Source organism: Ptychodera flava, chromosome 11, assembly GCF_041260155.1.
Source record: "Ptychodera flava strain L36383 chromosome 11, AS_Pfla_20210202, whole genome shotgun sequence".
NCBI classification, from domain to species: Eukaryota; Metazoa; Hemichordata; class Enteropneusta; family Ptychoderidae; genus Ptychodera; species Ptychodera flava.
The window spans coordinates 39,613,977-39,641,280 of NC_091938.1; the positions used below are offsets into that span (position 1 = coordinate 39,613,977).

General features: G+C 36.4%; 3 protein-coding genes across 4 annotated transcripts; all 3 read left to right on the forward strand.

Annotated features, from left to right (window-relative positions):
• The first annotated feature begins 391 nt into the window (after positions 1–391).
• Positions 392–12,140, forward strand: LOC139143193 (polycystin family receptor for egg jelly-like). The gene is made up of 4 exons (XM_070713325.1): positions 392–468; positions 1,436–1,710; positions 3,400–3,537; positions 11,880–12,140. The coding sequence occupies exons 1-4, from the start codon at positions 414–416 to the stop codon at positions 12,138–12,140; spliced, it is 729 nt and encodes a 242-aa protein (XP_070569426.1). The 5' UTR covers positions 392–413.
• Positions 12,141–12,363: 223 nt separating this feature from the next.
• Positions 12,364–16,217, forward strand: LOC139143158 (uncharacterized). Its single transcript, XM_070713294.1, has 3 exons — positions 12,364–12,789; positions 13,123–13,232; positions 15,869–16,217. Exons 1-3 carry the CDS (start codon positions 12,372–12,374, stop codon positions 15,941–15,943), a joined length of 603 nt encoding a protein of 200 aa, XP_070569395.1. The 5' UTR covers positions 12,364–12,371; the 3' UTR covers positions 15,944–16,217.
• A 2,499-nt stretch (positions 16,218–18,716) lies between these two features.
• LOC139144248 (uncharacterized) lies at positions 18,717–24,082 on the forward strand. 2 transcript variants are annotated; one of them, XM_070714914.1, is made up of 9 exons: positions 18,717–18,820; positions 19,666–19,807; positions 20,322–20,429; positions 20,660–20,748; positions 20,953–21,048; positions 21,483–21,668; positions 22,201–22,323; positions 22,705–22,867; positions 23,234–24,024. In XM_070714914.1, the coding sequence occupies exons 2-9, from the start codon at positions 19,728–19,730 to the stop codon at positions 23,628–23,630; spliced, it is 1,242 nt and encodes a 413-aa protein (XP_070571015.1). In that variant the 5' UTR covers positions 18,717–18,820; positions 19,666–19,727; the 3' UTR covers positions 23,631–24,024. The 2 variants fall into 2 exon arrangements, with proteins under 2 accessions (XP_070571015.1, XP_070571014.1); XM_070714913.1 differs by lacking the exon at positions 18,717–18,820 and adding an exon at positions 19,209–19,342 and having other exon boundaries at positions 23,234–24,082.
• The last annotated feature ends 3,222 nt before the right edge of the window (positions 24,083–27,304 follow it).

A 27,304-nucleotide genomic window follows, 5' to 3' on the forward strand; every position in this document is an offset into this window, starting at 1 on the left:
ACAGCAGCCTAAAGATACATTTATAAGAGTAACACAGTAGTGGTACCTAAAAGGGGTAGATATGATGTGATGGAATATAATATCTGTTCTGATTTAATCTGATCTGATCTGATATAATGAAATGATATGATATGATATGATATGATATGATATGATGCGATTTGATACTGTATGATATTGTCGGGCACTTTTTTCTTTCTGGCGCTGTTAAAGCTATGTTACTTCTGATTAAACCATTATATTTTAACAAAGAGCAAAGCTGTATCAAAAGGGCAATAGAAATAGAATGCCTATGCATGGTCGTGCTTGATACACTACATTTCGAAGAGATCAAATTACAACATCCATGAGATAATTATACAAGAAACTATGCTTCATCTTCGTTAGATTACAAACCTGTAACTGTGACTGAAATGACAACTTCAGTCGAACCCGACGCCGGACACTGTCAAATTACACCAAAAGAAGGTATGTCACTAATTAGGCTTGTTGAAGTATCACAAAGCAAAATTGATACGTATACCAATATCATCTTCCGTACGACCAAATCGATTCAGTGTACTTACTCATATATGCAAATTACTCACTTATGTAGATTGTTTTTCTAATTGCCTTTACGTTCATTGTCGAAAATTAGTGATTACGATTTGCATCACTTATTTTCAGTAGAATCGAATCATTTCATGTTTGTCTTCTTACTCTGTATTCGAGTAGAATTTCATCTCTTAGGGACATTATTTACATGTGAAAATTTCATCTATGTATTAGACTTTGGGACTACATTCACGTTCCAGAATCATAGCTGTTTAGACTATCTATAACAAAGAAATCAAAGACGATTTGAACTTCTTGGGATTAATGATATGAGAGTAATAATAAACAAAGCAACAAACAAACAAACAAACAAACATCAATTATTAATCTACCTCTTCAATTGGGTTCATTTTATGAAAGCGTCTTATTCAAGTAAACCTTATCCTTTAGCTGCCGTTTTGTCACCACAAACTGAATACAACTTGTAAATAGTAATGACCCTCGCTCCTTTATTAGTTCATAATAAATACTAAATGATGTCTGGGTATATTCATAAGTGGCCCTGACTGACCACACTGAAAATCAATCAAAATACTTCATGTTTTGGTGGGCATATAACAGTATTAAAATTTAGATTAGTACTTGTATTTGAGTAAAAACTATTGACAAGCCTTATATTAACATGAAAATATTAATATTGGTCACATGTTTTGAATGACACTGAATCAGATACTGCCATACATTCACTGGTAACATTTGCACAACATCGCAATTTATTCAAAATTGTTTTTAAAAAATATGCAATTATTGTATAACCTATCAATCTTGTTCATTTTTTAACAAATTTGCAAATCCAATTATCCTAAATTCGTTCCAATCTTGTTATCATTTCAAATTACAGGAACATCGTTGATTGATAAATACAAGGTTGACTGTAACCAATGGGAACCGTGGGGTCAGAGGTCATTCTGCACAAACAAAGACACGGATGAATTAGTTTATGAATTGAGAACAATTAATACAAATTCATCAGACCTGATATATAAACACAAGAAGAGCTCGTTCCCGTTGCTATGGTTACCAAGCGGCGACAAGGAAAGTGCCTACAATTTAGATCTCGTAGTTTACGTCAGTGATGACTGTGGTCAGATTGGAAGATTTGCTTTGAATGCAACGGTAAGTATGATGAATAAAATCAGCTTCCATAGCATGACAACTAAAAGTGTACATCGAGGTAAACTGTTTTTAATAAGGGTTCTACTTGTTGGAAGAGGAAACTATAGCTAAAAAGTACACGACACAAGGCCTTAGATAAAAAGTTGTTTTTATACTTACACGATATAAGGCTCGTTACTAGACGTTTCTAAACAAAGTTTAATTTCAGTTTGTCTAGCTGACTGTAAATTCGTAGAAAGAAATAATTTCCGCTAAACACTTGAGAAAGGGGTATCTTGTATTGACACACACATGAAAGCGAAAGTCCGACAACTAAGGGAACCTTCAGTAATTAAAGGAGGTGGGCTAGGGGATTTTTCCGCACCTCTACTGTAAAATGTGACCCTCCCCTATCCGCTTGTCTAAAATTTGACCATTCCCCCTTGTCCGACATTCTTAAACTTGACCCTCCCCAATCACTGCAGTATTCTCCAAGGAATAACTGAACCAGTACCAGCTAATCTTTATAACAATTGGTTTAACTGTTATATAACTTAGGGACATAAATTACAGGTGGAGAGCTTGCGTTTTCGGAGGGAGGGTAGTAATTTAATCATCGTCACAAGCATTTTTGAAGGGTCATAAATTTGCGGGAGGATCGCCATATTTTGCGCACTAAAACAAGGCAAGATGCGGTTGATATAGTTCTTCACCAAAAATATCAAATCATAACACATTGGAATCTATAAGGCAAACTATTGACAGTTTTCCCACGCAAAACAAGCTATATCTGTACATTTATATATGTTTGATGATATATATAAATGTACTTTGCTAGAAGTGGGAAGTAAACCGTGCATGTGTATACAAGATATCGGATTTTGGAATTACACGGAAAATGTTGATTAACTATAAATGGCAGTCTGTGAGGAAACTATGAGTATCTTTGCCAATATAAAACTTGTTAAATCTGTGCAATTATGTACTATTCATTATTGATATTTATGTTTTTGTTAGACTTGGGTAGTTACAAGAGGATATGAGTGCAAGAAATAAGACTTTGGAATTTCACCGAAATGTTGATTCACTATACATTGTAGTCTATGAGACAACTATGAACATTTTCTTTCCAATATAAAACATAAAACTAACAATATCTGAGCATTTATATACGTTTGGTCATTCATATACATTTTCCCACCTGTCCCATATGTTTTTGTCTCTTGTCTTTCATTACTTTTAACTGTTCAATGTGTTTAATGTGGATACCACTGCATCTTCTTTGCTTGTGAAGCTTGTCGATAATGTGTATGCATTTAAAAGAATCAATGTATTTCGTCGGTGATTTCCTATTGAGGAAATGTAACATGGAAAATCAAAGGTTTTGCCATACAATCAGCTTCTGTTAAAAGTGACCAGGCAAGATATGTTTATAAAAATGACCCTCCCCTTGGACAGTTTTCTAAAAGGTGACCCTCGCCCAAGTCCCCCGTCCAACCCCAACCTGTAATTACTGAAAGCTCCCTAAAAACTCACAATTCAATGGAAGTGAACGTAGGTCACTTGTGAACTGAGTGTAGTATTTGCTTTGTTCTCACTGTCAGACTGATTAAAACTAAAGCATGTGACAAAATATGTGAAATGAGTGACTTCATAATGACTTGCGATAATTGTCATTATTTACAATGTTTATTGTTCTTTACCTGTTAGGTATATAGCGCAGACACATCGAATGCTAATATGGAATGGACAAACAGCCTGGTCGAGGATATATTAAATTTAAATGACACTGCAGAGGCGATGGGAGCCTTAAGTATTGTTGCACAATCAGTTGGAAGTACGCCTGGGGTAGGTCACAAAATGTATCGTCTGTATTACTAAATATTTGTATATCAGTCCCCGTTATTATCACAAAAGGTTCAAGGCTGGCCTGCCTAGTCGTACCATTAACCAGATATGAACTGAAAATGCTCACGTGTTTCATACAGTTATGTGTAAATTTGAACCTTTGCCACATGTTTGCAACTTCATTGAAAGTATTATGATCAACATAATGAACAATAATCACCGCTGATTAATTCTCAAAGGTCATGAAGTATACAAATATGTAATTAGCTGAAATAAAAATATTAAAGTTCTTTTACTGCTGTCATTTATATAGCAAGTGTAATTACCGTTGGCCAAGTCCTTCAAGCCATATATGCCGAGCTGTGAAAGCTCATTAGATATGCAAATTGTAAATTAGCTGACATGAAATGTGAAATGACTTTCGATATTGTTTTAACCAGGTATAATCATCAATGTTGTCATGTTTTGCCAACTTTGATCAAGTAAATCCCAGTATATATCCCTAATAAGCAAAGTTCATTAAATATGTAAATTAGGAATTGACTTAAGTAAAAATGCTTAATGATTGTCAATAATGTTGTATCATGGTATCTGCAATATATGTAGCAAGTTTTGTCAACTTTGGTCAAGTCAATTCAGATATATATCTCTAATTAGGAAAGTTCATTAAACATGCAAATTAGGAATTTGCTGAAGAGAAAATGATTAATGACTTTCAATAATATTGTATTACAGTGTCTGAAATGTACATAGCAAGTTACATCAATTTTGATCAAGTCAATTCAGATGAATATCCCTAGTATGAAAATTCATTTAATATGCAAATTAGGAATTGGCTGAAGTAAAATAGCGTCAATGACACTGTAGCTCCCATCCTGGACTATTTAGTGTTTGTTCTCTGGTCAGATATTTGAACATGTGTGAAAGGGATAAAGTGCATGAAGTGAAAATACTTAAATGAAAGGTACTGGAGACAGTGAAATATGTTTAATGTAATTATTCAGAATATAAAATGGAAAAATACAGAATTAGATATATCGAATACTGTGATACAACCATTAACTCAACAAGTCATTTACAATGACATAGTCCCCACTTGTAATAGGAGTACTAGTCTTGATGGGGCAGGAAAATGTGGTCATTAAGAAGTATCATTGGAGTGTATATGTTGAGATCTATGGGCACATAGGTCTATGTCGTTGTTCCCAATTTGAAACACATGAGGCATGTCTAAGTTACGGTTCTAAATCGGGAAAAAGATCAGACCTCTAGCAGTATTGGCCAGCCAAGAAATACATATGCGCATTATAAATGAGGTACAAGATGTGACATCTTAAGGTCTAATATCCTATCAAAATTGGAGGGTATAGAACTTGTGGTTACTGAAATATGCATATATATGTATAATCAAGGTCAAAGGTCATCAAGGTCACATGACATTTTCAAAAAAAATTATATTCCTAATTAATCCCTATATGCCAAAAAAATCAGATCTCTAGCTCTATTCGCTTGCCCAGAATTAGATGTGTACATAATTAATGAGGTAAAGCGTGTGTTGTCATAAGGTCTCCCATCCTACTAAATACAAAGGACATAGCACTTGTGGTTACTTATTTATTGACATAAACATATATTTTAGGTAAAAGGTCATCGAGGTCACATGACATTTGGTCAAAAAATTTCTCTCCTATAGTTATCCCTATATACCAAAAATCAGACATCCAGCTCTATTGGCTCGCTCAGAATGAGATATGCACATAATTATTGAGGTACAGTATGTGGCGTCATAACGTGTCCCATCATACCAAACATGAAGGGTGTAGCACTTGTGGTTACCAAGTTATGGAAAAATATGTATATTGGAGGTCAAAGGTCACCGAGGTCACGTGACATTTTGTCAAAAAAATTGTATTGCTAAGTTATCCCTATATACCAAAATCAGACCTCTAGCTCTATTGGCTCGCTCAGAATGAGATATGCGCATAATTAATGAGGTACAATATGTGGCGTCATAAGCTGTCCCATCATACCATACATGAAGGCTGTAGCACTTGTGGTTGCTGAGTTATGGACAAATATGTATATTTGAGGTCAAAGGTCATCGAGGTCACATGACATTTTGTCAAAAAAATTGTATTGCTAAGTTATACCTATATACCAAAAATCAGACCTCTAGCTCTATTTGCTGGCTCAGAATTAGATATGCACATAATTAATAAGGTACAGGATGTGATGTCATAAGGTCTCCCATCATACCAAATATGAAGGGTGTAGCACTTGTGGTTACTGAGTTATGGACATATACTCATATTTAAGGTCAAAGGTCATCGAGATCACATGACATTTTGTCAAAAAATTTGTATTGCTAAGTTATCCCTATATACTTATTTTCACTTTGTTTAGTGTGATTAGATATTATTTTAGCTGAAAAAAGGGTCCAGGGAAAGTAAGGAAAATCCAGTATTCCACAGTGTAACAATTGGCTGAAAATATAAAATTTCTTTCAGTCTCTAGAATCCGAAACCGAATCCGAAACCGAATCCGAAACCGAGTCTAATTTCAGCATCGTCTAGCCAGAGTGTAACGTGGGGATAGCGCCCTCAAACCACAGATACCGGCTTCCCATAGACTACCATGTATCAGAAAATTAAAACTGTGATAACTTCATTAATATGCAAGCCACGCCTACCAAAACCTTTTCAGTTCTAGCCATTTGAATTCTTAAGATGTCTACCAAATTTGACTGAAATACGTTCAGCAGGCCGTTTTTGAGAAAATGGACCAACAGACAGACAGACACACAGACAGACAGACACACAGACAGACAGACAGACAGACATCGCTGCGACATATGCTCACGTGTGTGAACACGTGAGCAAAAAATGGAGAATCATGCAGCCAATAAAACAGCAACATAATAACTACAGCAAAATATAGATGACAGACTAGCTGTTTGTGACTTACTTTTACATAAGTTGAGATACATGAGGGGAAACTATCATGATGTTTATTATCTCCTTAAATCTATACCAATAATTGTTTGATGCTGTATCCTTTGACACTTGATACCAATATGTTTTTGTTTTCACTCATGCTAAGGCCGCGTTCAAAAAAAATGGTGAGGGGGGGGGGAGGCTGGAGGAATCGCGATTGAAATCTTATTTTTTTTCAGATCCCCCCTCAATACCCTCAAAAATTTTCAAGTCCCCCCCCAATTACCATATAGCCGCTTATTTATTAGGAATGCACGCAGAGTAAAAAAAACATGTAATGTGTGGTTCTGCACGCAAATGTTCAACACTACCTCTTATCAGCAGGTTGTAGAGCCATATACCTAGGGCGAGTTCTTAAATTGATTTTTTTTAAATGCATCAGTGAACTTTTTGGATTTCTCAGTCTAAGCCGACTTGAGTTTATCCAACTCTGGCCACTTCAATGGCATCAGTTGAAAAGCACACAAAATGACAATCATGAGAGAGTATGAAAATTGTGTATTCCTAGCTACGTTTTGTGAAAAAATGAGCACAGTGACCTACCGAATTTTTTTTCAAAAGTACAAGACATATACAACTTAGATGCCACTTATGAAATGTTTTACAAAATTGACAATACTGGAAGGTTAAAATATTCCATGAAATTAATGTTTTAATCTCAGAAATTTTGGGTGTAATAATGGCAAATTTGATAAAAATAAAAGATTCCATTTAGTCACACATTTTTCCATTTAAATTAGAGTCTTTACTGTTCAAAGTTTTACTTTTGTGTTATTGGTACAATGAGATGTGAAAATTTCATTCACTGCATGAACTTGAAATGAATGGTTTTATATATTGATTTTAAGTGATTTTAGAAAAACTGACTTTTCATCGTACATTTGTATCAGATCAAGTATGGTGACCCCATCTTTTTTCTCTAATATTTGATTGTTCTCATATGCCAGAATTCAAAAATCCATGGTAACTGTTAGTTCCCTAGTCTTCTATGTGTTGCTCTCTGGCTGGATCCTGTGTACAAGTAGATGTATGTTTCACTGTCGATTGAGTGTCCTATGACCGAAACTCTTCTTAAACTACATCAGAGCCGCAGAGCTACATGTATCACTGTCACTGCCAGTATGTAGTAGCAGGGCAGTAGTTGTATTAACTTTTTATTTTGACAATATTTTTGTTCAGTTTATACAATTGTGTTCTTGCCCAGCTATCCAGTATTCATCTTGCCAACACAACCTACGTGTACCGTGCATTTGCATCATTCAATTATCACCAATATTTAGACAAACGGCTTTGTTGACAAACTGAACATTGTCTTTTTCAGCAGCATGCTGTAGAGAGACACCAAGAAACTGTGTTTGATACATTGCATAGAAATATTGAAAAATTATCAACAGTTGTAGCTCCTGCCCCATTACAAGGCCAACTTGCTCTACGAAAATTTAATGGCATTCATACATTTTTAGACTTTTTCGAGATTAAAGACATAAAATATGACAAAACGGTTCTAGATTTTGTTTAATTATTACTAACATTCGAACCATCATAATGTTGGAGTCAAAATATTTTGTAGGTCCCCCCTATAGGCAGAGCAAAACTTTCAAGTCCCCCCCTCGAATACCCCACAAATTATCGAATCCCCCCCTGAATTCCTCCAGCCCCCCCCCTCTCCACTTTTTTTGAACGCGGCCTAAAGCTGGCAGTATATATATCCATCAATACGCATTACTCTATTCTGTGGCTGTCTGCAATGTTGTCCTAAAATGTTTATTCGTGCAGCATTATATCATCACAGCATACCTCTAGCCCTCTTTATCCTGTAAATGTCGATTAATGTTAACAATCTCTTTTGGAACTCAAGACAAATCTTTGACCAGACAAATTGATCATGATGACAAGGAATACACTCCACGTTTAACAGCGTCTTTACTGTTAGTGGAACAGACCAAATTGGCAGCTTATCGAGAAAATGTTGTTGGAGAACGAAAATGCTTATGAGAAGCCTTGATTTACTTGAATTCTCTCAAAGACGACATTAATGGTTTGTTAAATATAAAGCTAAGTTTTGCAATGTAACATCAAACCTGCTATCAAAAGGTGGGTAAAAAAGAAATATCAATAGTGCCCAGAATGTGTTGGTAACGTTATTTTCAATAGCTCACAAAACACTATGCTACTAGAGGTTAATACAGCCAGTCTGGGGAAACAGCCAGCGGAAACACCAAAATTTATATCTGCTTTGACAGCAGTTCAAGAGCATTCATCTTTAGAAAAATAGAGACTGATTTGCGAAAATCTCACATTCTTTCCGGTTCTACAGCTTTGGTGTTTTCTACAGTTTATGCTTTTTTGTTAATATAATGTGCATATTTGTACTACAGTTGATTTCACTGCTGAAAACTACGATAACAAAAAAGCAACAAGAATAAATGTTTGTCGAGTTTTTACGTCACATAGATTTTGCTTACTTTCTTACGGTCTCAAATTGTATTTTCCTTAGAGGTGAAATGCTTTAGTGCAGTATCAAAATCATATGGCCAGTTTAAAGAAATTTTATGATTTTCTTATAACTTTATTACTTTATTTCCATTATCACTATGTAACACTTTTCCCATCCACCTATCCATATATGGATGTAGTATTTGTCTTTATGTATCCATCCACCCGTCCACCCGTCCATCCATTCGTCCATCATTCCCATCCAGCTATTAATCCATACCTGTCTGTTTACCTACCTATATACCTATACCTACCTACATGTTGTCATACAGCTATCCACACACACACACACACACACACACACACACACACACACACACACACACACAACACACACGCACGCACGCACGCACGCACGCACGCACGCACGCACGCACACACACACACACACACACACACACACACACACACACACACACACACACACACACGCAGACACACACACATGGTTTACACTGAAAGCCGGTAGAATGACATTGGTCGAAAACACTGACATTGAATTGAGTTATTAATGTCATCGTGTATAGTTGACAAGTGTCAAATATACTGCAATTCGTTACAGGCAAAAGCTGCCCTAGTTAATGCTCTTTCAAATATGTACTCGAATGACGAAGATCAGAGTTTAGACATTTTGGAACCGGCATCGCAAATATTGAGAGATATCACATCACGTGATGCATCTGTTGAATTGACACTGGATACAAAGGTAATAACTTTCAACAATATTTTGAAATAAGATGATTTTTGCAGCATTGTGATACACACACCTAAATGAAAATTTCATGGTGCAGCTTTTTATGATTAAACTAGGTTAAACTACTGAATTTTATTTTCAGCATGATGTTGGCTTTAGACATCGGATCACTTTCTTTATTTGACGTATAGATGTTAACTAGCCGTCCGGAATTTCTTAAGACTTTGTATTTCAGGATATTTCTCCTCCCTTCCTTTCTTAAACAGTATACTACTGTCATTATGGGGTTCATCCCTAAGTAAACAGCTATTCAAATTGTAATCAAGCTATGATAAAGGATTTTTTGAAAAATATTGTCGAAATCAATGATGCTGGGTTAGAAGGTTCGAGGTTTCTTCTATTCGTGGCTATGCTGTTTGTTTTCTCATCTTGGATAAAAGCTTATTTGCTACAAAAATAAATTGATACATTTGTTGTGTTACATCAAATGTCACCATTTTGTAAATAAAATAGTTGTCACATTTCCAGTAAACGAAATCAACACGTTGGATGAAAACAGCTACAGGCTACCACAGCACTTTTAGAATAGCTTAATAATTTATTTCCTATGATATTCGTTACAGAGATTTTCAAATGACCTAATTTTGTCCTTATAACTTTTGGAAGTATAGGTAGGTTTCATGCTGGTGATATTTACAATGGTAATATTGAACACCGGAATGAAAATTATTGTTTTCATTCTTTATGAGATCATTACTGCAGTGCGATTTGTTTTTGTGTCGCTTAAGTACGTAACTATATTAGAGACTACAATTAATTTATAAATATCTAAAATTTCTACAGGGTACAGTCGCATCTATGGTAGGCGATACAGTAAAGTCGCTTTCCTTGACAAACACTAACATGACAGATATCAATGTACGTTCTACTCAAAAGGTAATCTCAAGTAAGTAATTGTCCATGTTCCATAACACAGTAACACATCATACGACATATAATACCGGGCTTGACAATATGTAGAAAGTAGTAAATCACCAGCGACTCCTAACTGGGCCGAGACTGGTTGGCGGTATAAAACACTTTTTCACTAGACGTAATGCACCCGTTTAGGGTGAACATTTAACATTTACTGCAACACTTTCGTGCATAACTTACAAGTTAACTTAAAGTTAAATTAAATATCTCTGACTGAGTAATATTAATCAGTCAAAGATATTGAATTTAGGTGTAATTAGAATGTATATCGTCCTTTGAATTACAATGAGGTTTTGATGAACGATAGCAATAGGAAACACCAAAACAAAATCACTTAAGAATTCTCCCGTAGAGCCATTTTTATGGCCCCTTTCAATCTCGGAAAAACTGGACGTCACTGATAATGCAGCAAATCTTTATAACAGCCAAATCTTCGAAAAGATGACACGTGATAATTTCTCCTGTACGTAACATCTTAAAGGGGTCCATTCCTTCAATTCAAGCAGTATTATTAGAACAAGGAAAAGTAACTGTTTGATCCATTATCATTAATAATTTCATTAATTAATGATGTCGCTCTCATTCATTCTGATACGATGATAGACATTTTCACCGCATCGTCAAGTATCTTCGGTTCATTGATCGCTGGGACGTCACATGAAGAATCAAACAAAGATAAAGTAAGTATAAAAAGTCTCTAAAACCCTTGGGTTAGCTTTTTTTATTTGACGATTCAATGTAAAATGCGATACAAAAATACCTGAAAATGCATTATTATTAATGAATAGTGTCTTGAACACGGTTGGAACTAATTTGGGATAATTGGATTTTCATATTTTTCAAATTTTTAAAAAATGTTAGGTGCCCTATAGCTAAATGTTGCGATATCACAAATTACTCATAAAAAACAAGTGTGGAACTTAAAAAGAAAAGCAGATGAGCTTACATTTCCAAATCAAATAGACATTACTTCACCATCCAATTATCCCAAATTAGTTCCAATCGTGTTCTTGTGTAAAATGACCACCTGCAAACTGTACAACGCCCCGACGTTTCAGGCAAATCACTGAATCGTATCAAATCATTCGGCAATCTACGTTTCTTCAACTTTTCCTCACTTTCACGTTTCATGAAGGTAACAGAAAATGAGAGTCATGAAATTAATATTTTCCATTACTTTGCAGGAAAAGACAATCCTTGCAAGTTTATCGAAAGCTGCTGATGTTGCGCTTGACGTTGCCCTGCTTACACTAGATTCTGAAGAAGAAGGTTCTTTTACTTTGGTGACAGAATTCATTGAAGCGACTGTGGAAAAGAGAAATTCATCTTCCCTTAAAAATAAACAACTAACTTCGAAGTTTGGTGGCTTTACTCTGCCAGGATGTGAACAGGAAAATGGAACTCGAGTCCGGTTTGTCAAGGTGATTATACGTCACATTGACTGAGTCAAGGAAAACGCTCGTCAAAATATCGTGTCAAATTCTGACTCATTGATTCCGTACGAGCCCTATACATAGCCCCTGGACGCATATATATGTATAAGAACGGTAAATTCAGTTATTATGTCTAACATAGACCATATCTAATTTCCTCTTCATCAATCTTTTCACGCTTCATATTCTTCGATGCGTGATAAAATCGTCCAATTTACCCTTACGTTTCAGTTTCTTTCTTCGATGGTAAATACACACCTGTTTGAGTCCCCGGATGTACTGCAAGGTTCACCAGTCGTTTCCTTGGAGATCAATGACGAAGACGGCGTACCTAGTCCATTAGATGGCATCTACACAATCAATATCGCCAAAACCGATGTCATGGCAGCGCGTAATAACATGACTGCAAGAGCAAGTAAACTTAACATCTCAGAAACAGCACCTCTTGAATTATCCTTTAACATCATACATCCTGGTAGTGTAGTATCCATGACACTCGAGTCTACCGATTCATCAGCTCTGTACGGGGTGTACATCCAAGAAGGTTCGATGGCTAATGAAACCATTCATGATTGTGGATGGACAATTCCTGGCAAGCCGGCTCAAACTGTGACGTATAATGCTACGAATATCGGGACCTATTACGTCATGGTTAAACTTGGTACGTTGCTTCATGTAGAAGTACATTGAAGTTCACTAACAAAATGTGTGCATGGTCTACCTAACGCAGTTACAAGCACGATGTGCCCTCTGGCAACATCATTGAGAGACGCTCAGGGCCCTTGCCTTCCACTGTAATAGATATATCCACAATGATCAGGCTTTACTGTTCATTTATATTTAAGTGTGATGCTGCCAACATATTAAGTATTCACCTTTGCATTTTAGCTTATTGTTTGGTTGTTAGCATCTTCACTATTTTATAATAAAACAGAGTACAGCTGATCAGATATATTTCAAATCAATAAATTCACGCTCATTCTTGTGTTTATAGAGCGTCATGGAACTCACTCTGACGTCCATGGAATTTTGATTTATGTTTCCGTCAACATTTGCCGCTTCTGGGATGACACCAAAGGAGAGTGGCAAACCGAGGGATGTTGGGTAAGAATGGCATTTCTTTCACCATTCAAAGTTTCCGTTTGTATATATGATTTTTCATTTATGTTGTTTACGAAAATAAAGAAGATGATATTCTGCATTTTGTGCTGGTACACTGTCCAAGGAAAATGCCATCATACAGTTCCAAAAATCATAGTAACGGTCACCTGTCACCGTCGTATACGTATTTGAAAATTCACTCACAAAAAGAACCACTGAGAGTGGCAAAATGATGACAACACAGTTAAAATCAACATAGCAAAGATACATCAGGCATGGTGACAGTGATAACTGAACTGTTCATTACGTCACGCTCTCTCCCAGGTAGAGGGATGGTGATCCTACAGATACTAATGTTATATTTTGTTCTATGGGTAACATACTCATTCTTGTATCGGTACACAGAAGGTTTCCAAGTGAGCATGAAAAAACAGACTGACTCGTCTAGATCGACGCACGCAAGGATGACCAGCAAAACCTTTCCTTTTTGACGTTACAAATATTCTTGGAAGTTGTGCAAGTGCAAAAATGAAATGAAAAATGGGGGTCACCACGCTTGTTTCCATGGAAAAAACTGTCGTTAAAATGGCGTCGTTAGAAATAAATAAAAATGATATAATTCACTTAAACTAAAGAAAGCAATCATAACACGCTTAGCAAATGAGTTAATTTTAACAAATACCAAGACTTAAGATCCATATCTATCGAATGTATAGTTTTCATGATGTTTGTGAAGAAATTTTGACATAAATATCGATTACAAAATGACGATATCGAATTATATCACTACATAATTTTCGAACTTTCTTCCTGTCGTTTTGAATGGTGTCATTTTGTCCAAACTTGGCGAATAAACTCCTGACATGATACCATTTAGTTTACACTTTCAATGAAAGGGTGTTACCACGCTACTTTTTACAATATCTCCAGGTGAATGGGTAATTTGCGCCATATAAATGGAGAGAAATGTTAATTTTTCGCTCATATTGAATAAAACCCAGCTTCCTAGGGGGTCTAAATATGACAAGGTTATAGGTCACATGTATTTCTAAGAGACTGGGTCAAAAACTTAGGTAAAAGCGCAATTTCAACAATGACAGGTGATGTTAAATACATGCGCAACAAAGTAACCCATTTCCGACAGGCTGGAGTTAAATCTGCGCACAAAGGTTCTAAAGCGTGTGCGCGTCCGAATTCGTCGCCCTTTACCTTATATCGTGACTTGGGATGGAGATGCTGCAAATAGGTAGAAAGACAGGTAGCTAAAATTTGTATCTTTGCATAATTAATTGATTAAATATGTAATTAATAAGGCAATATAAACAAAACATCTGTCAGGAGTGTCATAAATCTTTCTGCGTTGGCAGAGATCTGCCTCTGTCGGTCAGTGTGCATATACAGTGGAATTTGATCGAGTGTCCGTTTTGCCTTGCAGAGATCGACAAGTCTACATGTTGCTTATCATTAGAAAAGTAAACATTTGCAACAAATTGAGTCTTTGATGTTAGATCATACAGCGCGCGCGGCGAACGTTTCCCAGACACTGTCTAGTCTACAATCATGACAGTCGTTTCAGCATGCGCGCCACTCATGCACAACAAGCTTGACGCCACACTATAGCTATAGTACATCATCAAAGTATTCTTTCAGCTAATTTTGTGTACTTTGATTTGGGAAATACTTTGATTTGGGAAATACAACTCAGATAAAACTCATTGGCATATTTTTCTCGAACAATCCTCAACATCAACCGGACTGACGCTGGGCGTGTATGATGTCGTCCGGGAAATTAAGTGCCAAAATACAGTGAATTATTTCAGAAACACTGGGTGTGTTATTCAATGGCGCAAAGTGTACCGTGTTGATTGAATTGCACTTGCATGCGCAAAATCAACACTTTTCTTCAAGTCTATTTTGTAGCTCAGAGAAGTGTCGATTGAGAAAATTTCATTTAGCTGAACAAAAGAGAAAGCGGGATTAAAGTTTCATGCAGGAGTGTTTAGCATTTTCTGCTTGACAATATTCAGTGTTGTATCGTGTCAAACTTGTTGATAGAGTAGACTGCACTGGCAATGCTACAGACTACATGCTGAAGGAACTGTTGTCGTGATTGCTGACATCGAGAGGAGAAGAAAAGTTTTTTTTAAAGAATTTACTTGTTTCTTCATAATTTTCTTCCCAATTTAAAAGTAAACACCTAAAAGGAAACTGGTGATGTGCATGTAGTGCAGTGTTATGCTTGTTGTGAGTGACATGCTGAAACGACTGCAGTGATCGTGACGAGACAGTGTATGGGAAACGTTTGCTGCGCGCTGTAATCTAACACCAACCAAAGACGAAGACTCAATTTGTTGCAAATGTTTACTTTTCTAATGATAAAGCAACATGTAGACTTGTCGAGCTCTGCAAGGCAAAACGGACACTCGATCAAATTCCACTGTATCTACACGACTACCACACCATCTTTCTGACTCTCCACTGACCTTTATTTTAGTTTCTCTGTTTGCATGCCTAACTGATTCATTTTCTCAAAGTTTTTCCAACTGAATGTGGCATGCTTTGGTAGCCTTGGCTACTGTCCATGTTTAAAATGAAAATCTACCTATCAGCCTTATCTCCTGTTTTCCTCTTACTTGCAGCCCGACAAACCAGACAATGTGGCAGTTCTGACCTGCAAATGTAATCATTTGCCATCAGTCAAGCCTACGGATTAAACTAGACTTGACGAAGACGCGAACACACTTAGACGAACAACCTTAGTGGGACTCTTCTCAACAACATTGTTGTCATTTGGTGTGTGCTTTAATCATATATCTGAAAGAGCATACAACAAGACAATCTCTTTCATATACTGACAGAGGGCGCTATATCCAGACATGCCTTTCAGAGTTATCCGAAATCACCCATTACAGTTTTCGAGATGATGCTAGTGTTTATTATCTATATCATTGTATACTTCTACTATATTAACAATTTATGAATATTATGAGTCTGATCGGAAATTGGATTTTTCATATTTCTTTGATGTGTTTGCATTAGTGAAATGGAGTTGTTATAGAAAGAAAGAATAGGTTTGAAAGAAACTATGTAGATACAAAAGGGAGATATGTTGATGCATATAATATAAGTACATGTACATCTAAGCCTCTCCCTCCCTACACTTGTCCATAAAAATGAATTTGTAGATGTCGGTAAGCTTTTAAGAGTGTGGGTTTATTTTTCTCGATGTCCACACAGCTTATTTTGACTTTAGAAAGCTTCGTTTAAAATTGTTCAATGTACATGTATTTTTGAGAATTGGTGACTGTACTATGAGCAGGAGTAGGAAAAATTGCCAAAGATTTGAGAGAAGTTTTTAAAAGTCAATCCATAAATTGTTGGTAGGCAACATTTTGAGGACATTGTTTATGATGTATGAATCGTGTTACCGCTCCAATAAAATGCGCTTTCGAGTTTGTACCAAATTACTTTTACAGTGTTTGCTTATTCTACTTTTCATTAAGATTATTAGAGTCATTTTATTGTAATTATTATTATTATAAACATTATTATTAATAACATTATATCATTATTGTTGTTGTTGTTGTTGTCGCTGTTGTTGTTGTTGTTGACGTCGCTGTTGTTGTTATTGTTCATTATATTGTTGCTGTTATGTAGATTGCACAAGGATGAAAATATCCTTGAGATGCTTATACAATATTGTGCCAACAATATAAAAATTACAGAAAACTTGACACAAATAATTTCACATTATTTTCCCCAAATGTTTTAGTCCATCACGAACAGTAATTTAGAACATCACTTCAGTTTGTCAAGTTAAAAAATAGTTTTGTGCCATCCGATTGTTAATATTATTATTGGTGTTGTTCTTGCTGTTGTCGTTGTGCTGTTATTCTTGTTTGATGTTTAGATTGTACGAGGATTAAAGTCTGAGATTCTAATACATAATTTCTACGAACAAGATAATATTGTAAACTAAAACGTATCATGCTAATACACCCAATTTTTGTATTATTTTCACGGAATGTTAAATTTCGTCACAGAAAGTAACTTGTGACATTTTATAACTTTTGCCGATTTAATAAATACTTTCGCACCATCTCAATCATCATATTGTTGTAAGAATGGTGTGTTGTTCGGGAATGTGAGAGAATAGAAAATTAGTTTTACAGGCTTTTTGTTAATAAAGACATTTTTCAACGTTGTTCATTTAGTTTAACCCCAAACTATGGACATATCCTTCTGCAAGTTCTAAGTTAGAACTGTGTATGGTATACAGTAAAGTTGATGAGCAAGGATTGTATTCTCGTATGTTTTATGGTTTTATGGTAGGCGCCGATTTTTGTTTAGGATTGCTTTTCTTACTCATTAAATTCAATGTTGACTGTATATGGAAATGTAAATAGTTCAATTCTGCTTTATATATCTGTGTGACGTTGAACGAATTAATATGGAAATATAATTTTTACTATACCCAAACGGGATTCGAACCCCCCACACACTCACGGCAACATCGCCTAGCTGCTAGGCCTCACACAAAACCAGTCGGCTACCGTTTCCAACCCAAAAGAGTTGGTCACAGCAACCGAAGCGTTATATAAATGATATTATATCGACATATTTGCGAGACGTCGTCATCGGCCTGAGCAAATACGATTTGTTGAAAGTTTGTTAATTCAACAAATACGATGAGAAAAGTAAGACTGCAAGTCATAAACATCATATAAAATCAACAGTTGCTTTTTGCCGACAATTGGGAAAAATGACAATTAACATACTTCATGCGTCGGAGTCTACTCACACCAGCGAAACATTGAAGCGTGTGTTTAACCCAACATGAACTACTTCAGGGATATAGCTTATGAGACTGGAATGTTTATTTTGGGGGAAATGAGTGCGTTTGTGTTTAAATAGTAATTTAACGAGATTTTTGACATTAGTCTATTTTACAGACCCATTCATTACCTAAACATGCAGCGTAAGCTATATTAGCCAACGCATGTTGTTCTTCATCTTATTTACAGGGAGAGATACGATTTTTCAAAAAATATGTTACAAATCTAAAAAGACAATTTCATCTTATGTAGTTTGCAACCTCCGAGCTTTACCTTCAGAGCTCTCTCTCTCTCTCTCTCTCTCTCTCTCTCTCTCTCTCTCTCTCTCTCTCTCCTCTCTCTCTCTCTCTCTCTCTCTCTCTCTCTCTCTCTCTCTCTCTCTCATACAACACGGAAATATCCTTTCAGTCATTGAATAAACAAGTTCGACATTCTACACTATTTCAATGAAGACAATCACATTGCAAAGTCAGCTATACTTAGTAGTCTTGTGTCATCTTCAGCTGTTATAAGGCTTGTCACTGCCGCGTTGAATGCGATTGGTTAAAATGAAAATGACCGAAAGGGGATTCCCCTTCTTCATCCCATCTTTTCCCTCGCAGTCGTTTCAATAGAAAGTCGTTCCCGGTAGCTGAGGTGCCAGATAGAATGTTTTGCTGTCTGCGCACCGGAGAGAGAGTGGGGATACTTGTTTTTAACCACTGTTTGGCATATTAGGAAGGAAATTTCCAACCGAATCCATCGACTGTAAGACACGTAAGGCAATATATTTCAATTTAGTAGACACGCATTTATGTTTCAATTTGTCGTTTGCGCGTTTTCTGATTTGATCTTAACATATCGCGTATTTCCAGGGTGTATGGATGTAATATATTTGCCAATTCCAGTCATGACCACCCTTCTTATATCCGGTAGAAGAACAGGATGTTCAAAAATCACCATGTAGCGTTTTGTGATGAAGCATTGTAAAAGAAAGAGATATTGAATAATCGCCTGCTTAATTATGTATACATTTAGACCATTCCAACAATCGCTGTTTTTTTTGTTAATTCCTGAAAATAATTATAGAAAATAAAATGAATGTCTGTATAATAAGCGTTTCCGTAGCAACCGCGACTTGTCACGTGACTCATCGTTACGGTCTACGTGTTTCAGTCAACAACGCATTAGGTTTCTTGCTATCTCGACCTGGTGGACGCACAAAATTTCATAGCTTGATAGAGGACAAAGGGCAGGAGACTGCGTTTACAGCTAGTGACATAGGAAGCGAGTGTAAAGGTTTGACTACGCACGTAATCTTGAACCAAAATTTAGTTTGCTGACCTACTAGAATGGATTGATTGTCCAATGATGGCAGCTGTACTCTTGACTACAACAGTTTGGTTCTTGATATATTTTTCACAGCAACAATTATTGGTATATATCAACAGAAGGCAACCATTGCCTTTGTACGTGCCAAAATGGTGCTGGATGTGTCAAAAAAGTGAACCAAAACTGTTACTAAGCAATGAAATAAATTTATGATGTCTTTTCTCGTTTATGCTTTACAAATACGACAAGAAAATTGTGACTAACAAGTGAATGAATGCATTTTGTTTCAGTTTCTCTAGTTTGTATTACATGACGTCTTGGTGCCAGATATCTGCGCAGCGATACATAGAAAATGAAGATCGTGGCTTTCACTTTAGGGTTCTTTCTATTACTGATATCGATTGATTCCTCAAACGGATTGGATTTTGGAAAGTGAGTATTTTGTCTGATCTTCAATTTATGATCTTCATTTTTTTCAGTCATCATATCGTTTTAGCTGATCCATTAGCAACTCAATAGGTCGGTCTGAGTCATACAGTGTGTTGTTGTATTGTGTTGTGTCAATTTTAGAGTGTGTTGATAGATTTGATGAATGTTTTGTACGAAGGTCTATCGACAGATCGTTGAGATTTTTTATGGGTTCCTTCATTTGCAGCATTAGAATGATGGTTTCTGTTCAGTTTGTCAGAATTAATGGCCAATGGCGTATACTATTAGAAACTACGCCATGTCTGTTTGCCTCACTAAATCACTTCCCACAATCCATTGCAAATTAACATGAAGTTAGAAATTCATCGCTGGTGACACAAGATGATGAATGTAATCCTTGAACTCAAATATAAGCTCTCATCGATAACTGTTTTTGAAGATGACGTTTTATCTATTGGTACGAATGTATGTTTATTTTGGTGAGTTTTTCATGTGAAATAACAACGTACATTCACAGCCTCAATGTGTGTGAAGGAGGGACCGTTGAGTCATATAGCGTCAGATATCAACAAATGTATACCACCAACTGTGGAGGGTTTTTTCCGCTGACATGTAGTCGTCTCAGGTAAGATGTAATTTATTTCAAACAGACAACGAACTCCTCTGCGATCACATCACTTATAAGTTTTACTCTCAATTAGTAAATGTCCCTGCATTATCAAGATAGTCTTCGACTTGTATGGCATTTAATGATTCGTCCGGAATTAAATGAATATGTTATATTATACATGATTGAGTAGTCTTCCGTATCCCTCATTATCCACTATATTAACACTGCTTCTGTTTTACATACAGGACAGCATACCGAGTAGAATATAGGCATGCATCCGGGACTTTGCGTTGTTGTGAAGGTTGGCAAGAGGAGAATGGTCACTGTCTGCGACGTAAGTAAAATGACTGAATGTGACTCATGATCTGCCGGCAATGGAGTGACTGGAAATGTCCATGCGATTTATCAAAGTCAAACCAGTAAATATCATACACAGACTTTCTCAAAAAATATTTTGATGAAGAATGTATTTTATTTATTATTGAATGTATTTTTTGTTGTATGATTTATACGTAACTTGCTTTTCTTATACTTTCAGCAATATGTGACCCCCCGTGTCAAAGTGGCGGAACCTGCATAGCACCCAATGTTTGTATATGCCCGTCCATTTTAACAGGCGGTACATGCACCCAAGGTAAAGACAGTTCAATTATCCTACCGTATCGTACAGCGTACTTTAACCTTTCATCGGTATTCCAAATAATTGTTTCTGTAGTCGTCTGACATTTGCCAAAGAGAATTACAAAAACAGCTCCAGGCGATTGTTGAGGTAGCAGTCAGATCATTCTTTAGAATAAATAATCCATGTCTATGTATAGCGATAATAAGTGCCATCAATAAGTCGACTATTAAAAAGAGAGCAACGACCTGGCGAAGATGTTCTCTAGGATACAACATGTAAAAATGCACTGTTACTTTCGTAACGCCAATTTAAATAGTCAGGTTAAAACCAAGTAACGTTCTTCATGTTAGCCATTTTAAGTCACAATATCAGTGTCTGGATACCGACAGCTTTACATCGTTGTGCACAGAATAACGATCTAAAATCATCTTATACCGATTATTTAGCCTCAGATGACTGTCCTGATCCCGGTGTCCCATCTAATGGTATGAGATTCCCTGCTCCTGGAAGTACAGGCTACCGGGCAGGTGACGTCATTTCTTTTTCCTGCAACCCTGGATATATTCTGTCGGGTAGCCTGAGTAGTAGTTGTGATGATGGGGTGTGGTCAAATGTCCAACCGACGTGTCAAGGTATATAACATATTAATTTAGCATCTTTTTAGTTAAGGTTACATAGAGAGAGAGACACACACACACAGAGACAGAGAGACAGAGACAGACAGACAGACAGACAGACAGACAGACAGACAGACAGACAGACAGAAAACTAGTTAAGTGCATGCTGGAGGTTAAAGCGCTCTGTTCATCTAATGAGATATTGAAATTTTTCACATGAATTTGCATGTACATGGATAAGCTTTGTTCTGAAATCGTAAACTCATGACACAACGAGTACATTTACAAATGATAGAAATATGTGATGACAATTAAATAAATGTTTAAGAGAATCAATGCCAAGGCATACAAAACAGCTTTATCAGAAATATGAGGATCTGTAGTTAATGTGATTTTTGTTTTCACTTCTTGCCTCGTCTGTTACTGTGTTCAGACTGAAACTGTCTCACTTTGCGTGATATTCCGTCAATAGCTTTAAACGATTAATGGATTAATATCACTTTCTAATGGCAGGATGATATATTCTTCTCATACTGTCCCCTTTCAGACGTAGACGAGTGCACATTCAATAATGGTGGGTGTGACGGTAACTGTACGAACACCGACGGCAGTTTTTACTGCAGCTGCCCTACTGGCGACACCCTTAACGAAGACGGTAGACGATGTGACGGTGAGAATTTGCTGGGGATGCACTATTGATTCCACTGAAATATTAAACATGGACCATGGATATATGATGACTGAGGATCACCTGATTCCCAAATATTGTTTTGGACTGCGCAATGGGTGTGCACTGAGAGTTATGAGAACATTTTATTACTTCGTTTATTTACCTAACTCTAACAATCTTAGAAGCTGCTGTGAATGTAAGCGACGGCTGATACTACTTCAAAAGTGTCTCAATGGTAGAAAAGTAAACGTGTGACCATAAATTGAAAAGTTCAACCTTTTGAACTTTGATCCCTGGATCATGTCATAGGTCATCAGGGTGTCAGATCCAAAATGTTTTATGTGCAGAACAATGCATTGTGAGACTTATTTACTTTTTCAGGTGATACTGACATCGTAGAGACAACCGTAGCAAACAATGGTATTAAGGGAAAATTTGAAGAAGATGATGAAGTTCAAGATGACTTCAGCATTGTTCCAGTCGCCATAGCAATAGCCACAGTCGGCGTTATCGTCATCATTATCGTTATCGTATTGTATCAGAAGTAAGTTGTTATTACCGCCTTTCTAAATCTGTTCTTATCATGCCCAGGCGAGTATTTACGAATGGAAGTCCATTAGGTAGAAACCATGCAATACATGGCCATCAAATTTCATTCCGTCCCATAGGGTTACCTTTAAACCTTTAAAACCCCTGACATTTTCAACAGGAGAATGTGAGAAACTTGCATGTGCGATTTTGAAAACTTGTGCGATCATAAACCTTTTTATTTCGAGGACATAATTTTATTCAAATTTCAAATATACAACTTAAAATCATCATTACCGTTTGTCTTAGCCTTTTCTCGGAAGAAGTCGTATATTTCATTAAACGTAAGTCCATATAATATAGAAGCCTCTTTCGTTTTCAGATGCGGGCGTAGAAATAAAGTGATCAACAACAGAGGCAGCCGTGACGTGCCTCTGGCAAACATGAATATAAGTCATGCAACCAACAGAGGAATTGACTCTGCCATATCGGCGAATTACACCACTGGAGCCGTTCAGTCGCGGTACACGGAAACTCAAGTTAACGACAGGTATGCTGTGACGTCAACTCAACGTAGCGTTAACTCACAACTCCCGGATGTAGAAGTTCACTCGTTTCCCACGGTACTACCACCACCTCCATATGTACCACAAGATTGCCAGCTGTTTTCCATGTACGGCAAGCCACCGGCTTATTCCGAAGTTGATGATGTGGCTGAAGCACGATACACTTGTAAAACTGTGGATCTGAAAGACACAGAAAAGTCTCGTTTGGAATAACTACATGAAATACTCAGAAGTGAAGCTTAAGGGAGCAACTCGATGAAATCAATAATATAGCATTGTCATGCTTTCAATCAAAATATCGCATTTAACTCACATAATTGCTCAATTCAAGCATGATTTGCGCACTTCATTGCTTGAAGCACAAGCTCGTGCTGGATATAGATTAGCCGGGTTTTTCTATTGAATGAGTGCAGGGCACAATAGGTTAGAATATCATACTATTTGGATCCTATATTTAACAAAGTGCACTTATCAAGGATAAAGACGAAGATTAAGACGTTTAGCTTGTCAGCAATGTGAAATACAGAAGGATCCCAAGATTGTCCTTAATTTACAGTTTGCAATAAATACCATGGCACTTTAACAGGAAAACAGATATGATATTTGGATTTTGTAGATCTCTCACGGATTTTTTTTAAATATTGCTCATAGCTTATGGTAATAGCAAAAGAATTTATACATTATATTCAATGTCCATACATTTTTATACAGGTTTATTCGCAAAAGTTAGCAATTTTGATACAAATTGTTGTTGTGCTCTATACAGCTTCATGCAACATCATACTTTTATTTACATCAACACTGTCACAGTGTACTATGTATGTATGTATGTATGTATGTATGTATGTATGTATGTATGTATGTATGTATGTATGTATGTATGTATGTATGTATGTATGTATGTATGTATGTATGTATGTATGTATGTATGTATGTATGTATGTATGTTGTATGTATGTATGTATGTATGTATGTATGTATGTATGTATGTATGTATGTATGTATGTATGTATGTATGTATGTATGCTGAAATGCAAATAATATTACTCGTCATTGCCAAGTCGTTTAAACAAGTCAAACGAAAACCCCAATCTCCTGAAGATGATTAGAGTACCATAGAAGTGAACATAATATACAATAAATGTTGGAGTTTAATATTCATTCTTCGCTGTTCTTGTATGATCAATCGTTTAACATCGTAGACAAATGATGTTAATATTTCAGATCATGTTCTACGTTGTTTTGTTTGCTTCCTGTTAGAGAAACTGATTTCAGCCATAGACTGTCTATGTTTCAGCGCACATTAACGACTGAACACTGTTTGTTTCACCTGGCACTGTACGCATGACTGCTCAACCACTTGAAGTCAACCCGGACACAAACCCGGATGCAGTTACACGAGTACCTATTGATCGTCATGATTGTTATATTACAACTCATTGTAAAATTTGCATTTCTGTCCGTGTGAATGTTTTTTCGGTTTTCTGTACCCATGGATTTTTAAGCGGCATGTGTAAACGGTATAGTACGGTACAAATAAAAGGTATACTAGTATATAAACCTCTTTCATGAATTGCATAGTTTACTGTAATGGGACTCTCGCAATAGGGGCAGACATGTCATTAACCTTCCCCTATGTCTTTCCCCAACTTGATATTAAGCTGCTTTGATCACTGCTGCTGTATGGGTAAAACATTGACTCCGCCCACTCTACTGAGCACCTGGACGACCGAACTGAATGTTTCAGTCTAAACGTACATGAACGGCTGAGCAGGGAAGAGGACATGCATGATAAGTGGTTCAGGATGGTCAAATTTAATGTTGTAAATAAAATATATCTCACAGACCTGGTAATGTTTCATACCTTAAATGGACCAGTACAGTTTTGTTGTCAGCCTGAGATTGTTGGCCTCTCCTCCTGCGTTTTTAAAGATCCCGTCCCACCAAACTATATCACTGGCAACTAACCGTACACCTGACAAAACCAAGGTCTAAAACAATTGCTTTAGCCTTCAATACACCTTTATATGGAAAATAATGGTCCGACACCCATTACCAGGTCTTTGATTTACCTCTGTCATTGATGTCTTCGATTGCCATTGAACTGACCCACACGACTGACTATAATAATACACAAATATTGGAGTCACTTTGCTGATTCAAGTCGATATCTACTAATAAGTCAAATCATTTACACCAGTTATTTTCCGTATTTATTGCAATTAGTTGCAGAAGTATTATCTGTGTGAAAAATGTCTACTTCAGAAGGTTTGAACGCCATGTTTGGCAGGGGTTAAAAAGAACCGACAGTCAGACATTTTTAGGTTTAGTCATAGCTATTGTCGCACGATGTGATGCCGTGTTTTGATGGAATTCGTCCATTCAAAGCCCCCGAGAACTTAAATTCTATCAGCTTCCTTGAAGAGAATAATAATAGAAGAAAAGAAATTACAACAATGCGACGAAAATAGGCCATGGAATTTCCTGAATCTCTCTGTGGCGAGCTTTGTGCTTCACATAACCATGACTGAATGTAAGAAGACAGAAGTAATGTCTGACTCATTTATTCTTTTTTTATACAAAGAACCTGATATATCGGAATCTAGAATGTCTTTCGATCATGCACTTCCTTCATAAATCGCACTGAGAATACACATCTTAGGCAATCTAAGTCTTTATTGAAGTTTGAATGTGCTCTCGTCCATCGCTACAGTTCAGGTCTGAAGATGACATTACGCGATAGAGAATACATTCATGTAAATTCAGTGGGAACAATTAAAGTTTATGATTGTTTATTCGAAAACAAAGTTTGTTGGCAGCTGTATTCTCACAAACTGTTGTCGAATCTGTGATATTATGAAAAATAATTTTGTCAATGAGTTTTTATGCCTATGATATTTTCTAAATTATCACATAGGAATCTTTCTTGGGAAAGTAACGTAACCACGACTGATTTCAAGTGTTTGAGCGCGGACTAAACTTTTGTTTATCTTAAAAAACTGAAAAAGTTGAATTTACATATCTATTCGTGTTATTCAATTTTGAAACGGAACTACTTAGAAAAATTCACACACAGACGGAACTTGTAGTGAGCAACTCAAAAAGTTCAAACGATTCATCCCATTGTGTGATATCATGCATTGGGACTTCCGTGAATCGATGCCTGTGCGAGTTTGACGTTCAGTAATGTTATAAATTTCAGGAATTGGTCTGATTAACTATTATGTGTACATCGTGGCAGTATTTTTCAGTATTTTAGATATTCCTTGGTTAGACATACACAAAACGCCCAAGAGTTACAATATGATTGGAGTCTTCTTCCTCTCACGTGACACGGTATACGGACTCGGATGTAGACAACTAAGTTTCCAATAATTGAAGGTCGTGCGAAAATTGAAAGACTGATATTTTTTGCCATAACTTTCCCTAAGAAAACTATAAATCATTTCCTTTCGAAGTAAAAATAAAAATCTGATTTGGTACCCGAGTAATAAAAAACCCAATATTTACTGACACCTTAAATTCAAAATGGCTACTTTCCATGTGATAACTCCATGGGTAAATCTTTTCGATCTTCACAAACATAAGACAGTGAAAAGTTTAGTTGTTCCATGATCTTGGAAATTAACCCCCACAAGCGGTAGACCAAATTAGTATTTTAAAAGTTTGAGCGTCCGCATACCTGTAACCGAGAAATTCTACCTTAAGATCTAACAGTTCTGAACGCATCTTTGTTAAGGTACAACGCGCCTCGGGGACAGAAATTCGGAGTTTCAAATTAAATCAATTCTCTTCTGATCTACCACTTGTTGGGGCTTATTTCAAATCTCTTGATCAAAAAAAAGTTTTCACCGTCTTAGTTTTTCAGAAATCGAAAATTTTATTTT